General features: G+C 39.6%; 1 protein-coding gene across 1 annotated transcript; it reads left to right on the top strand.

The window, feature by feature from the left end:
• The first annotated feature begins 108 nt into the window (after positions 1-108).
• On the top strand, positions 109-10,805 carry LOC590700. The gene is made up of 6 exons (XM_030982671.1): positions 109-493; positions 1,048-1,231; positions 1,657-1,847; positions 3,053-3,262; positions 5,032-5,313; positions 6,292-10,805. The coding sequence occupies exons 1-6, from the start codon at positions 319-321 to the stop codon at positions 9,165-9,167; spliced, it is 3,918 nt and encodes a 1,305-aa protein (XP_030838531.1). The 5' UTR covers positions 109-318; the 3' UTR covers positions 9,168-10,805.
• The last annotated feature ends 1,944 nt before the right edge of the window (positions 10,806-12,749 follow it).

Genomic DNA, 12,749 nt, shown 5'->3' on the forward strand with positions numbered 1-12,749 from the left:
GTTTGTTTTACCTCTGTTTTCATGTAACGGGCAAAAATCTAAATCCAAGCGGGCCTTTCAAATTAATAGGAGTTCCAGCTCATCTTTCCAGCTTGAATTCCAGCTTGAATCTTTCATGTCTTTGGAGAATTACATTGACAGTAAGGATTCAAAATTGGTCATTTCGCCGATTTCGGGTTGCTGTGCAGTTCGAGAAAGTATATGCACAGTTGAAATCACGAATTTTATCCTGAATATCACATATTATGGTGTAACCTGCTACTGAATTTAATGATTATAATTTAGTCAACAGTCAACACGTTTAAAGTTGAATGCGAAATGGAAACGGAAGAAGTTGAGCCAGCGCCAGGCGAAAACAAGAACAAAATGGGGAAGGAAGAGGAGGACCCGGAGGAGGATCATGAATCGCCTTTTAAAAATTGCACATTCAACGTTTTTGATGCAGTCTTTGTACTGATTTCAATGGGACTTCTCGTTGCTGATCTTGTTACAGGTGAGTTTATTAGACTTATTTTTAAATGCTTTAAAAAATTAGGGTGGGGGAGGGGGGGGGGGGGTAAGAGAAAGACAAAGAGCACTTTCATTGGGCCGGGGGGGGGGGGTGGGGCTGAGGGGGTTTAAGTTTTTTGGTTTATAAATGGTAAAATTAATGTTATCATACTCATTCTCATAGTCTAGATCTATTACCAAAACCAGTTTTATTTGATGGGGGGGGGGGGGGGGGTTGGGCCAATCATTTCCCAATTTGTCATTTATTTATTTTCCACTGATTTTCTCTATTTTCCCCAATTTTCTCACTCAAAAGGGGAAATGTTGTTAGATGTCATCCTCCCCCTCCCCCCCCCCCCCCCCTCCCCCTTTTGAATCCTCTTTCTTTCGTTTTTAACTCAAGGGGGGGGCGTGGTTGAGGGGTGGGAACCTTTTTTTTTTAGTGCTCACTATCACCCCTGAGTAAGTAAAAGGGATTAAATGATATATCCCTAATTTTTCTTGAAATGTAATTCTTTACATTCATTGTTAAATTTGTTGTTATTGTTCCCCATCCAGACATGATCGTGACATGCAAGTATTTCACAGGAGGAGACATGACCTGGGGCGCCCTCACTCTAGGCTTCATCCTGGTGCCCTCGATCATCCTCCAAGTCTTCAGCATCAGATGGTACCTGGTAGACGATGAAATGTCCGCTCTGAAGTGGATCACACATATCTGTCAAGCAGGACCCTTGCACAGGTACTACCCTTTCATCGCCTTAGCCCTTAGGCTCAGGCTTTTTAGAATTTGAATGTACAAAATATAATTGTTTTAATATATATTTCAATCACTTATTCAGGGTCTATTGGTACCTCCTCCTTGATTATCCTCCTCCTCCTCCTCCTCCTCCTCCTCCTCCTCCTCCTCCTCCTCCTCCTCCTCCACTCCCCATCCCTCCCACTTCTTCTTCTCTTTCTCCCTCTCTCTTCTTACTTTGATTTCCAAGTATATGCTTCTTTTTTTCTACTTTCTTCTTCCTTCTTTCTTTGTTCTATTTTATTTTTACTTTCTTCTTTTGTTTTTTCATTCAAAAAAAGAATATTTGTGAGCAGAACACTATTTTATTTTTCCACTGATTTTCTTGCTTGACCTTTCTCCCCATCCCATATGATATCCCCATGCAGGTATGTGAATCTGTTTGTTACTGGTATGGAAGCAAGGAGAACCAGGGATGCCCTGGACTTTGAGCGTCTATTCAATCAGCAGAGTGACGTCTGCATGCTGAGGCTGTTTGAGTCCTTCATGGAGTCCGCACCACAGGTCGTTCTGCAGCTCTACATCATGGTGGCAACTAATGATGAGAACTTCTGGACAGGTATTAAAGCCCCACTGTACTTCTTGTAGCTACTTGCTCTTTCTATATAGAAAGCATTGCCTCAGCGGTGCCCATTGGCCCCAATGATCCTCTCTTTCTTATGTTAATTGAGAGCCGAGTTGATGAGATAGCCACCTGTCAGTGACCTCGCTGGGCGGTCTAATCCAGACGGGCTTTAAGGCATCAAAGATCTGCCTCTTATAAATACTGTCTGTCACTTCGTTCGTTCGTTCGTGTCTCCTTAGATCAAGATTAATGTAATCTTGATCTTCGGAGTAGATGCTACAACCGGCCGTGTCAGACACGTTGCCCCGGGGTGCGAGATAGGACTCTTGTAGTGTGCCCCCATTTAAAACAATTATACAATTACAGTTAACATTACATTTAATTAATAGTATGAAACTATTAAAATTACTCTCATGTTACGGGAAAAAATATTGCATATATATATATTATGAATCAATTGATTTGGTCGATCCAGTTCGATGGCACAAACACGGCACTACTGGTCTTGGACAGAGATCCTAATCACTTAATGTTGGATTAATCACTTAAACCAACATTGTCTAACTCTATCTCTCCCTCTATCTCTCCCCCCCCCCTCTCTCTCTCCCTCTCTCTCCCTCTCTCTTTCTTTCTCTCCCCTCCCACCACTTTTCTGCCCCCCCCCCCTTCTTACTACCTCAACCCTCATATTCTCTTTATCTCCACATACAATCTATAGATACTGTCACTTTATCCAACATTGTCTTACTCTTTCTCTCCCTCTATCTCTCTATATATCTCTATCTCTCTCTAAACCCCCCCCCCCTTCTTGTTACCTCAACTCTTATATTCTCTCTATCTCTACATACAATCTCAACAATATTTTTGTCCTTGCTTATTCAATATTGTATCTACATTTACATTTATGCTGATCAATTTTGCTAAGGAGTGGGACTTTGAAAGTAAAATGACAAAATCAACTGAAAAGGTTCACCTTACTAGTGGGTGAACAGATTATTTCCTGGATTATTTAAGGGAAGACTTAAAATAATGGTTTGCTTGTGCTAGACAGCAAAGAAGAGTATGACAAATTGTTGAATGGCACCAACTCTCCCCCCCCCCCCTTTCCCACCCCTTACCCTACCCCTCACTTTAATAGTTAAAAGGTTTACTTAATTAATTTCTTCTTTCATTATTATTATTTTGTTTTCTTCCATCAGGTACCTCAGCTGCCGTGTCTCTCTTCTCCCTGTGCTGGGCCCTAGGGGCGTATAGTCGAGCTCACCGTAAGGTCCGCCGTGACAAGAAGGTTGTGTCTTGGCCAGGGCTGGTCCTTCAGACTCTCTGGAGGATCGGGATGATCTCATCTAGAGTCATGGCGCTCGTCCTCTTTGCTTCAGTCTTCAAGGCTTACATCTTTCTAGCTGTCGGTAAGACAATGAAACCTTAGGAAACGTTCACAGATTTCATAAAGCCTTAACAAAAAAAAAGGTGATATTGCCCTTTGCGGCCGACCCCAAAATCTTGACATCTTGACTTTTGGAGACAAAAATTATTAAAGCATTCAAAACAGGGGGAAATATCAGCCCAAAAGGGAGAAGAAAAAAAAGGGAAAAAAGATTTTTTGGCACCTAAAGGGTAATACAACATTTTTAAATTTTTTATAAGCCTAATCATAACACTTCTTGACATTATTCTTCCCTGTGAGATACACATGTAATAATGACGTGTTGAAAAGTTTGAGGTTTTCAAGGCAATACCAGCCAGAGTTATATCTCGGGCTTAATCTGCCTAATACAATGGGTTAACACTTTTCAGTCTGGGAATGATGAGATTCAGTTTAACTACTCAATGATAACTTTCTGAGTAATGTTTAAGGGATCGTTTAACAATGTTGAATCTGAGATACACGGCCCTATGTGTTATCAGTGTCTGTGATATGGTGTATTATTGAAGCCCTAAAAAATAGTGCTTCAAAATGATCAAGAATTGCCTCAAAAAAGTAAAAATCTTTGAGTGACCGGTTTTACCATACTTGTTTTCCCCATTAGACGGTAGTGTTATGAAAACCGTTTGACAAACGGTTTTCAAAATTTGTAATTCCAACCATAAATATCATGATAATCAGACAGCCTATCGGCTTGTAAAAATCAAGGGGTTCCTGCCTGACCTATATAAAGGTTAATAATTATCATTGCAGCATGAGCTAAATCCAGAATTTTTATTCAGAATCTGAGACAAAGTTACCGGATCCCTTTAAAGTGGCATGTTCCCCGTATTCCAGAGGGCGTTCAAAATACGTACCCGCTGGCGGACGGTGCTAGCTGCCTATTGACACCAACATAATACGGCTCTTACGCAGATGGCATGTTCCGAATGCCCGCACAATGCCGATTATCGCATACATGTACCGAAGTAATACCAATCGCAGTTTGGTTCTAAGATTCGGCTGCTGTTTCCGCCCACTTTCGTGACGTCAGGATCGGCAGCGATCAGCTGGCTTGACGAAGGCAGGCCAGGCCGCGCGTACTTTGATTGACAGCTGTATGCAAATTAGAAGTCGATCTTCGGAACCAAGATGGCGATGACTAGAGCAGCGATAACTACAAGGGCGGGAACGTGCCCCTTTAACAGGACCTAGAAAGATAACAAATAAATTCTTGAAATCACATTTAGTTATGAGCCCACATGTTGGTTGTGACTACCAGCTTGTTTTCCTTGTATTTCTTTGGTCTGTACTCAGCCATATTTACTTTTTCTTCCAAAATCATTTTGCAAAATCTGTTTCATCCTTTGTTATGTTTGAATGTTCAGTGTACATATGCAACTCTACACAAGTTTCATTTGATTCAGTGAGAACTTTTTGTCTGTTATTAATACACAGATACAGTCAAACCTGTCTACAGCGACCGCCCAAGGGAAACACAAAAAGTGGTCTTTGAAGACAAGTTCTTACTGTTCTTTTAATACATTTTTCAACGAGAAATCATTTTTAAGGGAAACAAAAAATGCGCTTGTTGTAGACAGGTGGTCACTAAAGCAGGCTTGCCTGTATCAAGATTGCACTCAATGTGCTATCAAAGTATTGTGTTGTATGTTATTCACTTTGTCTATGTCTTCTGTCAATGTGCAATCAAAGTGTACAATGTTATGTTGTACAGTATGTCAATCACTTTGTCTATGTCTTGTGTGCACACAGGTATTCATTGGATAGGGATGATGGTGTGGGTGCATCTCCAGAAGACGGACTTCTGCACCCATCCTCTGGAGGAGCGTCTCTTCAACTGTGTGGTGGCAGTCATCTACATCTTCTGCTTCTTCAACCTCAAGGAGGGGAAGTCCCGCAAGAGAGTCCTGGTCTTCTATTCCATCATGTTTGTTGAGAACACGGTCTTGCTTCTGGTCTGGTACAGTTACAGGACCATCGGAGAGTGGTATAATGTCGCTGGATTCACCATCGTCTTTGGAGGCTATGGTATTGGTAAGTTGAATTTGATGGTTCTTTTTTACCCAGTGAAGGATTTGGTGATTGAAGGATAGCATTTTATCCGAGGACCCCATTGCATTGAATAGATATTGACCCAGGACCTTCCAGTAAAAAAAATCTTCTTTGTTTCCATTCCCCTTACCCTTCCTTCTTCTTCTTCTTCTTCTTCTTCTTCTTCTTCTCCTTCTCCTTCTCCTTCTCCTTCTTCTTCTTCTTCTTCTTCTCCTCCTCCTTCTCCTTCATTTTCTACTTCCTTTTCCCTTCTCCTCCTTCTTCTTCTCCTCCTTCTCCTTCCTTTTCTCCTCCCTTTTCTCCTCTCTCCCCTTCTCCTCCTCGTTCTTCTCCTTCTCTTTCTCCTCCTCCTTCTTCAAGGAAACACTCATAAACAGAATGAAAGCATTACATTACATGTTAACAGAGTCATCTGACCAGTGTGAAAGCTTTCTTTGCAATGGATAAATTTTGTTTAGTTTTCTTTGTAAAGCACTCCAAAAAACTCATCTTTCTCTAGTGCTACTTTTCATTACTCATTTTTTTTGTAGTGCTATCACTTTTGTTTTGATGTACATGTATAAATAGATGAGTGATTGATGTGTGGTTGTGTGTGGGTTCATTGTGTACATTCATTTGTTATTGATGTAGTTTAAGTCTTGTATACATGACATGTTCAAGTAGATCTTATGTCAATTTTATAATTGGTATATCCATCACTTGTTTTGGTCTACACAATAGAAAGTTTTTTCTTAAAGAAAAAATTGAATGTAAGTACTTTCCCGAATGAAGACAAAAAAAAATTGAAAAGTTATAACTCACACATTAGTCAGTTATACATGAAAAGGAATGTTTCCCCCTCAAAAATGATTCATAAGCAACTTAAGTGTGGTGAATAGAATTTTAGAATTCTGTTTATCTACAAGTGTACATGTACATGTACCTATTTTTGTGTAATATGGTACCATTTTTTTGTTGTAGGTGTTGTTAGCATGATTCTGTACTACCGCTACCTCCATCCTCGAAACGACTTCACCCTTTGCGGGCCCAAGCCCGAGAAAGAGCCTTCCCGATCTCTGAACACCACTCCATCCATGTCACCTGCATCCAGTCCCGCAGCCCTCTTCTCCCCAGAACTATATCGACACGGACACTCCCCTTCTCCAAAACAGCAGCGACGCTCTGACGTGAATCACAATGACAATGCAGCCAGTCCTCTTGCTCGACCTCTGTCACAGACTAGCATTCACCTTGATGATGACTTTGATAAGGAGCATGGTGTACCCCAGAGGTCAGGAAAGGTCAAAGGTCAGGGCCATAAGGTTGGACGGGGAGATTCCATCGTTAGGAAGAGTAAAAGCGAGAGCTGCGTGAGCTTCAATGAAAACGAGACCATTTCACCAAAGGTGCATCTTGATAAAAGTACTGCAGGGAATAGTTCTGTTTTGATGAACGCTTCCCTAATGGCGTCGTTCAGGTGTGAGATATCAGGGTTTGGGACGGATCTTGTCCAAAAGTTTGATGACTGGAGAGATCATTCCCGCCTGACCAACCATTCAGTAATGAGTGCTGGTGGGAAATCAGGCAACCTGACTCGATCACTCGGTAGTATGCTTGACCAGAGTCATGTCCCAAGTCCAGCAGCAGCACACTGCATTGACTCAGCTGATGCTGCAAGGACTCCCTTCTCTCCGGACCTCCAGCAGATGCCCGAGATTGCAGACTCACCCAACCAGATCATGACAGCATACGAAGCCCAGCAGATCTACGACAGCATCTTGGGCATCCACCACCCCCGCAGGAACTCCAAAAGGAAACTCAAGTTTGATGATGATCCGGGTAAGGCCTCTGGAAGAACCAGATCCAAGTCTGGTAATGCAGTTGTACATGGTAAACCAGCTCAGAAAGAGACTGGTAACAGATCTGGCGATGGTGGTTTTGGGAATGGGGGACCTCAAAGGGTTGTTGTGACAAGAAAATATGTTAAAGATGGGTGTTGTGTTGGACGTATTGGTACATCTGGACAATTGTTGGATCAAAGTAAACAATCACATCACCCTGTACCCAATCTTGGTACCAAGAATAGAGATAAGTGCAGCGAAGGAAGTCACAAGATATTGACACATCCAGCTAACAATGCCGTGGTAGAAACTAAAACTAAAGAGATCTATCCAGATAATGGTAAAAAGATTGAAACTGAAACTACAAATTTCCAAGCTGTTAAAGTTGATATGCCTATAGATCTTGAGGGGGCGAAACCACTTCAGGGCAGTAAGGACAACCATGATTTAGGACATGTCATAAATGAAAAGCAGAAAGGCATTCAAAACCAAAACAAGCCATCAATTTTGATTGTCGATGTAAACAGTGCTCGAGCTGAGCACGAGACACAGATCGGCATTGCCGCTCCAAGGCTGCGTGCCGCGCTGTCAAGGGATCTATTCAAAGCGAAAGAGAGAGTAATTTCAAGGAGTAGTCACATTACAAATAAGGCTGACGTGCATAATGAAGGCTGTGACAAGCCTGTGTCTGTATTAGGATGCAAATCAGATAATGTAAAAGGGATTGTTGCTTATCATGATGAATTCCCCATTGTTGTAGGTCGCCCTGCAGAGTATAATGAAGAGATCGCTATAGATGCAAGCAAGTCAGAACCAAATGCGCATGCTCAATCGACGAAAGATTTGCAATGCGCTACTACTGTTCTGAATAGCAATGACAAAACAAAGCAGGGTCACAATATCTATGTCAAACATAGTGGCAAACTTTCTTCAGGGTTGGAAGACTCCCGCATTACCGAGCGAGAAGAAGAAGATAACAGAGATCCCTGTGAAAATAGCAATGCCAAAGCACAGCGCAATAGCCCCACAAAGGCTGGTAAACTACTCGGTTCCCTGTCCCCCAAAGCAGCCATATTTAGTACATCCCAAGGTAGATTCAATGGGAGTCATAGTCCTCTGATCGGAGGAGAGAGGGACCCTGGTGGTAGCAGGCATAAGTACCATGGCAGAAGTCCTGCGGGGAAAACAGCTCTCAAGAGAGTCCGCAGTCTGAAAGGGAGTGTCCCATTGGATAGTCTGTCCCTCCCTCAGGGATCTAGCCCTGCAAGAGATGATTCAGGTAAGGGTCACTCTGAACATGAGAGGACCCCCATAGCAAACTTGAAGGGTAAAATAAAAAGGGCTCTGAGCATTAAGGCCAAGATACCTTACGAAGGTGAAGTACATGTAGATTCCTCCCCCTCAATTAAAAGTCACTTAGATCACGATCCTCGAAGAAATGACAATCACAAGACTGAAAAAGCTCTGAATACCATATCAAGTCCCCAAGTAAACGTTGACAAGGCTTCAGAACTTGTTATGAGAGAAAGACCTGTGCTAGTAGAAAACCAACAAAGTGCACCAAAGAGTGCATTTTCACCTCAAAAGTTTGAAGCTATCTCACAAAGCAATAAAATTAATCCCCCACAGAAGACTGGTGTCGAACCCTACTCACTGCCTACAACCACATTGTCAAGTCCCAGAGGTGAGGAGAATAGAGGTTTTGCACCAGTCTCTGGGAATATGATTATGAACACTTCCCCTCAAAAGAATACCGAAAATACAAAAAAGTATTCAGGTAGTCCTCAGAAGACTGGTAAAGAACACCTGTCACTGTCTAAAGGTACTAGAGTGCGCACACCTGGGAAAGAGAATAGGGGTTTTCAACCAGGCACTGTGAAGGGCACAGTAAGTAGACAAACAAACAATAAACTAGGGAGTCCCACTGGCAAGAAACCTCCAAGAAGATCCCTGAACAGGATCCCAACAAATTTGGTAGCAGATAATGTGGCCCGTTTTGACAGTCCTAGCAAATAGGATCCAGAATATATTGGTGGTGGTGGTGGTCATTTACCCGGCTGCTAAGAAAGCATAAATGCTTGTAAGTAAGCAACCAGACAGCCTAGGCTTTAGGTCCTCTCCGACGGACCTGGTAATGAGGATTAATGCCTTACCAAAAGGGACTAGAGCATCGCCTTTAATGTATTACAAAAATGTATTTTGTACTCATTTAATTTTTAAGAAAATATCTTATACAAATATATATTTTTTTAATTATAATTTTGTTCTTGTTCTTGTTCTTTTTTTTAATGTTTTGTTGTTCTTGTTCTTTTATTCTATTATGCATATACATGTAACATGGTAGTAAGATATCAGGTGTTTTTATTCATGGCTGAATTTTATAACATTTTGTAAATTTTGATATTGAAATTATATCATATAATATGATGAAAAAACTTTTTATATTTATACAACTTTTTTATATATATATATATATCTGCAACCTCATAAGCCTGATATTTTGACTCTTTCTTCACTCATGTTTTCGTTTTTAAGTTTGTTATATTTCAAATTTATCAGACTACATAGGAGAAGAGTAGCACTCTGGTTTGATCAGTACATGTCATGTACAGTGTCATGAAGACATTTTTCAAAATTATCATGAAACTATCAATGTTCCTTCAAGGAATGCTATCCTGAACGAAATAATTATGCCAAAGCACTGTCAAATCATCTGAACTAATGATTTTTACTTTTATATATTTATCTATTTTTCTCTAAAATTAGGAAATTACTTGTATTTTTTATTTCTACAGAAATGTCTGGCTTTTAATTTGATACTGTAGATGTAAGCAGGAATGAAATACTTGTATACTTGTATCTCTTTGTCTATTGCAATCATCTGATCTAATGATATTACTTTTATACATGTATGTATTTCTTTGTCTATTGTGATTATAATACAATTATATATATTTGTTATCTGTACAGAATAGTGTGGCTTGTTAAACATGCATAGTTGTATATTCTGCTTGTGAATTGGGGTTCAATATTATGGGTTAAAGTATTACCGGTTCGTTCGTTCATGTCTCCTTAGATCAAGATTAGTGTATCTTGATCTTCGTGAACTGGTAACATTGTTGAAGATTATCTTTAATTGTAAATCTAGCATTGAAGTCACTACCTTACGACAATTTTCTCCCATCTGAACAATGTTACCAAGTCCCTTTAATTGAGCTTTGTAATTTAGAATGATTTCATTTTGATTAATGTTTACAATTTAAGTTTACATGCATATCCTTCTGCAGAATACATCGTTTTGCAAAATACATCGTTTTGCAATTTTGGATAGTTGACTGCCAGCCCAAAATTATTAAAATGGTTATGTAATGTTTTAAAGCCGTTGTCCTAGAGTGACATGAAGCCATATTTGAAAATGTGATACCTTGAAAAGAATTAAAGCTGACTATTATTATCTGTAATATATGTATTTACAACTCGAGCACAAATAACCCTACAAATGTACTTACCTGGGTATTGTCCTGAGACCTATCATCTCCTTGTACATGTTGGCTCAGTGGTGGCTCAGTGGTTAGAGTGCCTGCCTCATGAATGGGAGGTCGTGGGTTCAAACCCCGGCCGAGTCGTACCAAAGACTTATACCAATGGGACCTTCTGCCTTCTAGCTAGGCGCTCAGCATATTAGATTGGAGAAGGGTAGTAATGACATATTATGTTATGAAGGGCCCGCTGGAAGAACAGTTTTATAACTGAAGAGGCTACCCTGGGTAAATAAAACGTTATTATTATTATTATTATTATGTTTATTATTTACCTGATTTTTTTGTTGTCAATTAAGGCTGATCATTTATTATCTGTAATATACAACTCTAGCACAAATAACATGTACTTACTTGGGCATAGTTCTTAGACCTATCATCTCCTTGTACATGTTTATCATTTACCTGATTTTGTTATCTTATTTTGGTCAGATCGCACTGCAGTTGTTAAATTTATTAGTCTAATATTCACTTAGTAAATATATATGGACTGTGACTGACATATGATGGTGTTTTTTTTTTTTTTTTAAGAGTTATTGTTAATTAATTTAAAAACAAAATTTAATTTGAAGCATCTGCAAATAGTGGAGAAGTCGGTTGACAAAGTTACATACATGTATTACATATTTGTCTTATGTATGAAAATAATGATATTAGTACAAATATAATCATATTATGCATGTCGCGTATCTTATGAACAAATATAGAAGTACAGTTTTACTTGAAATTCTGACTGCATGATAAGCTGTCGTAAGCTGTATAGAGCTAAATCTGAGGTCATCTAATGCCTTACTTTTAAATTCATATTTATTTCGTATACATGCATATAAAGTAAAGTTTATATACAACTTTAACCTAGTTAACTCGTGTATTTTGCTTTAATACACTGCATAAAATGTATTCAACTTCTAAATCTCTGGAATAAATCAGTAACAGGGCATCCTAATATATTTGTTTGTTTTGTTTATGATTACCAGGATGTTTTTTTTTTTCTATTTGCATGTGATCTGGTATAAGTAAAGAGTGTTAACAGAATAATGTTAAAAGAAATTTAAAGAGTTTTGAGAGTTATGATATATAATGCAAAATGATCATGTCGCTTTGGGTGAGAAAACGAGATTGAAGAAGCTAAAGGTACACACGAGAGAGAGAGAGAGAGAGAGAGGGGGGGGGGGGGGAGGCTCATGGCTTCGGACGTGCAAGTGGTTTCAGAGAGTGGGACATCATATGGGAATTACAACAGAGTGCATGCTCTGTGGGAAATGAGCATTGCAAAAAGTTATTATCTAGTCTAAAAATAGCGCAAATTTACTCCACTTTGTGAAAAAAGAATGCCCCTTAGTCTCAAATTTAAGACAAAAATTATCGGCACTATTGAAATACGCGATGATGTTTTGATATAAACTTCCCATGTTATTAATAGATCACGTGTTTTGTCATTTCATAATAATATTAATAAATCTGTTTACACATCGAAACCTCATAAGCGTTACTAGCTTCAGTGCCGTTCTAATCCCTGAGGGCCCTGCAATTATCACTACTCTAGCAATCGGCAGGTACCCATCTACACCTGGGTGCAGAGTGACAAATGTGGATTAATGTATTGTCAAAGGGCGTATAGTGCCGGGCTGGGATTCGAACCCTCAACCCTTGGGGATTGAGAGTAAAACTGATTAAACCACGACACTTTAAACAGATAGACTTCAATTTCTGAATGCATGGGGAATACCAAGCAATTGACACGAGCATAAACTTTTTCTAACAGTCCTGGTATCGATAAAAACATTGAAAGGTCCAATAGCTCTTTGTGCAACAATTGTTTTCGATCCTGCCAATGGCTTGAGATGACATAAATTGCGACATGCTGAAAATGAAACAATTTGAGGAAGGTGGTTGGTTAACGATATGGTATAGGAGCTCTGTGGTATAACGATTATTTACTTTATTTTCATAACAAATGCTAGGTGTTCATGTGCGTGGATCCTCGAATATTGAATAATGTAACTTTAGTTATTAATTCTTTAAAATGCAACTTGTGCCGATAATAAACAGGATAGTC

This window comes from Strongylocentrotus purpuratus, unplaced genomic scaffold (assembly GCF_000002235.5).
Source record: "Strongylocentrotus purpuratus isolate Spur 01 unplaced genomic scaffold, Spur_5.0 spur5_scaffold_13, whole genome shotgun sequence".
Classification (NCBI taxonomy): domain Eukaryota; kingdom Metazoa; phylum Echinodermata; class Echinoidea; order Camarodonta; family Strongylocentrotidae; genus Strongylocentrotus; species Strongylocentrotus purpuratus.

Bases quoted from the DNA above. Each gene is read 5' to 3' on its own strand.
- LOC590700 (XM_030982671.1), top strand. From the start codon at position 319: ATGGAAACGGAAGAAGTTGAGCCAGCGCCAGGCGAAAACAAGAACAAA. The intron at 3,263-5,031 runs GTAAGACAATGA...GTGTGCACACAG, and splicing joins TTACATCTTTCTAGCTGTCG to GTATTCATTGGATAGGGATG. The intron at 5,314-6,291 runs GTAAGTTGAATT...TTTTTGTTGTAG, and splicing joins CTTTGGAGGCTATGGTATTG to GTGTTGTTAGCATGATTCTG.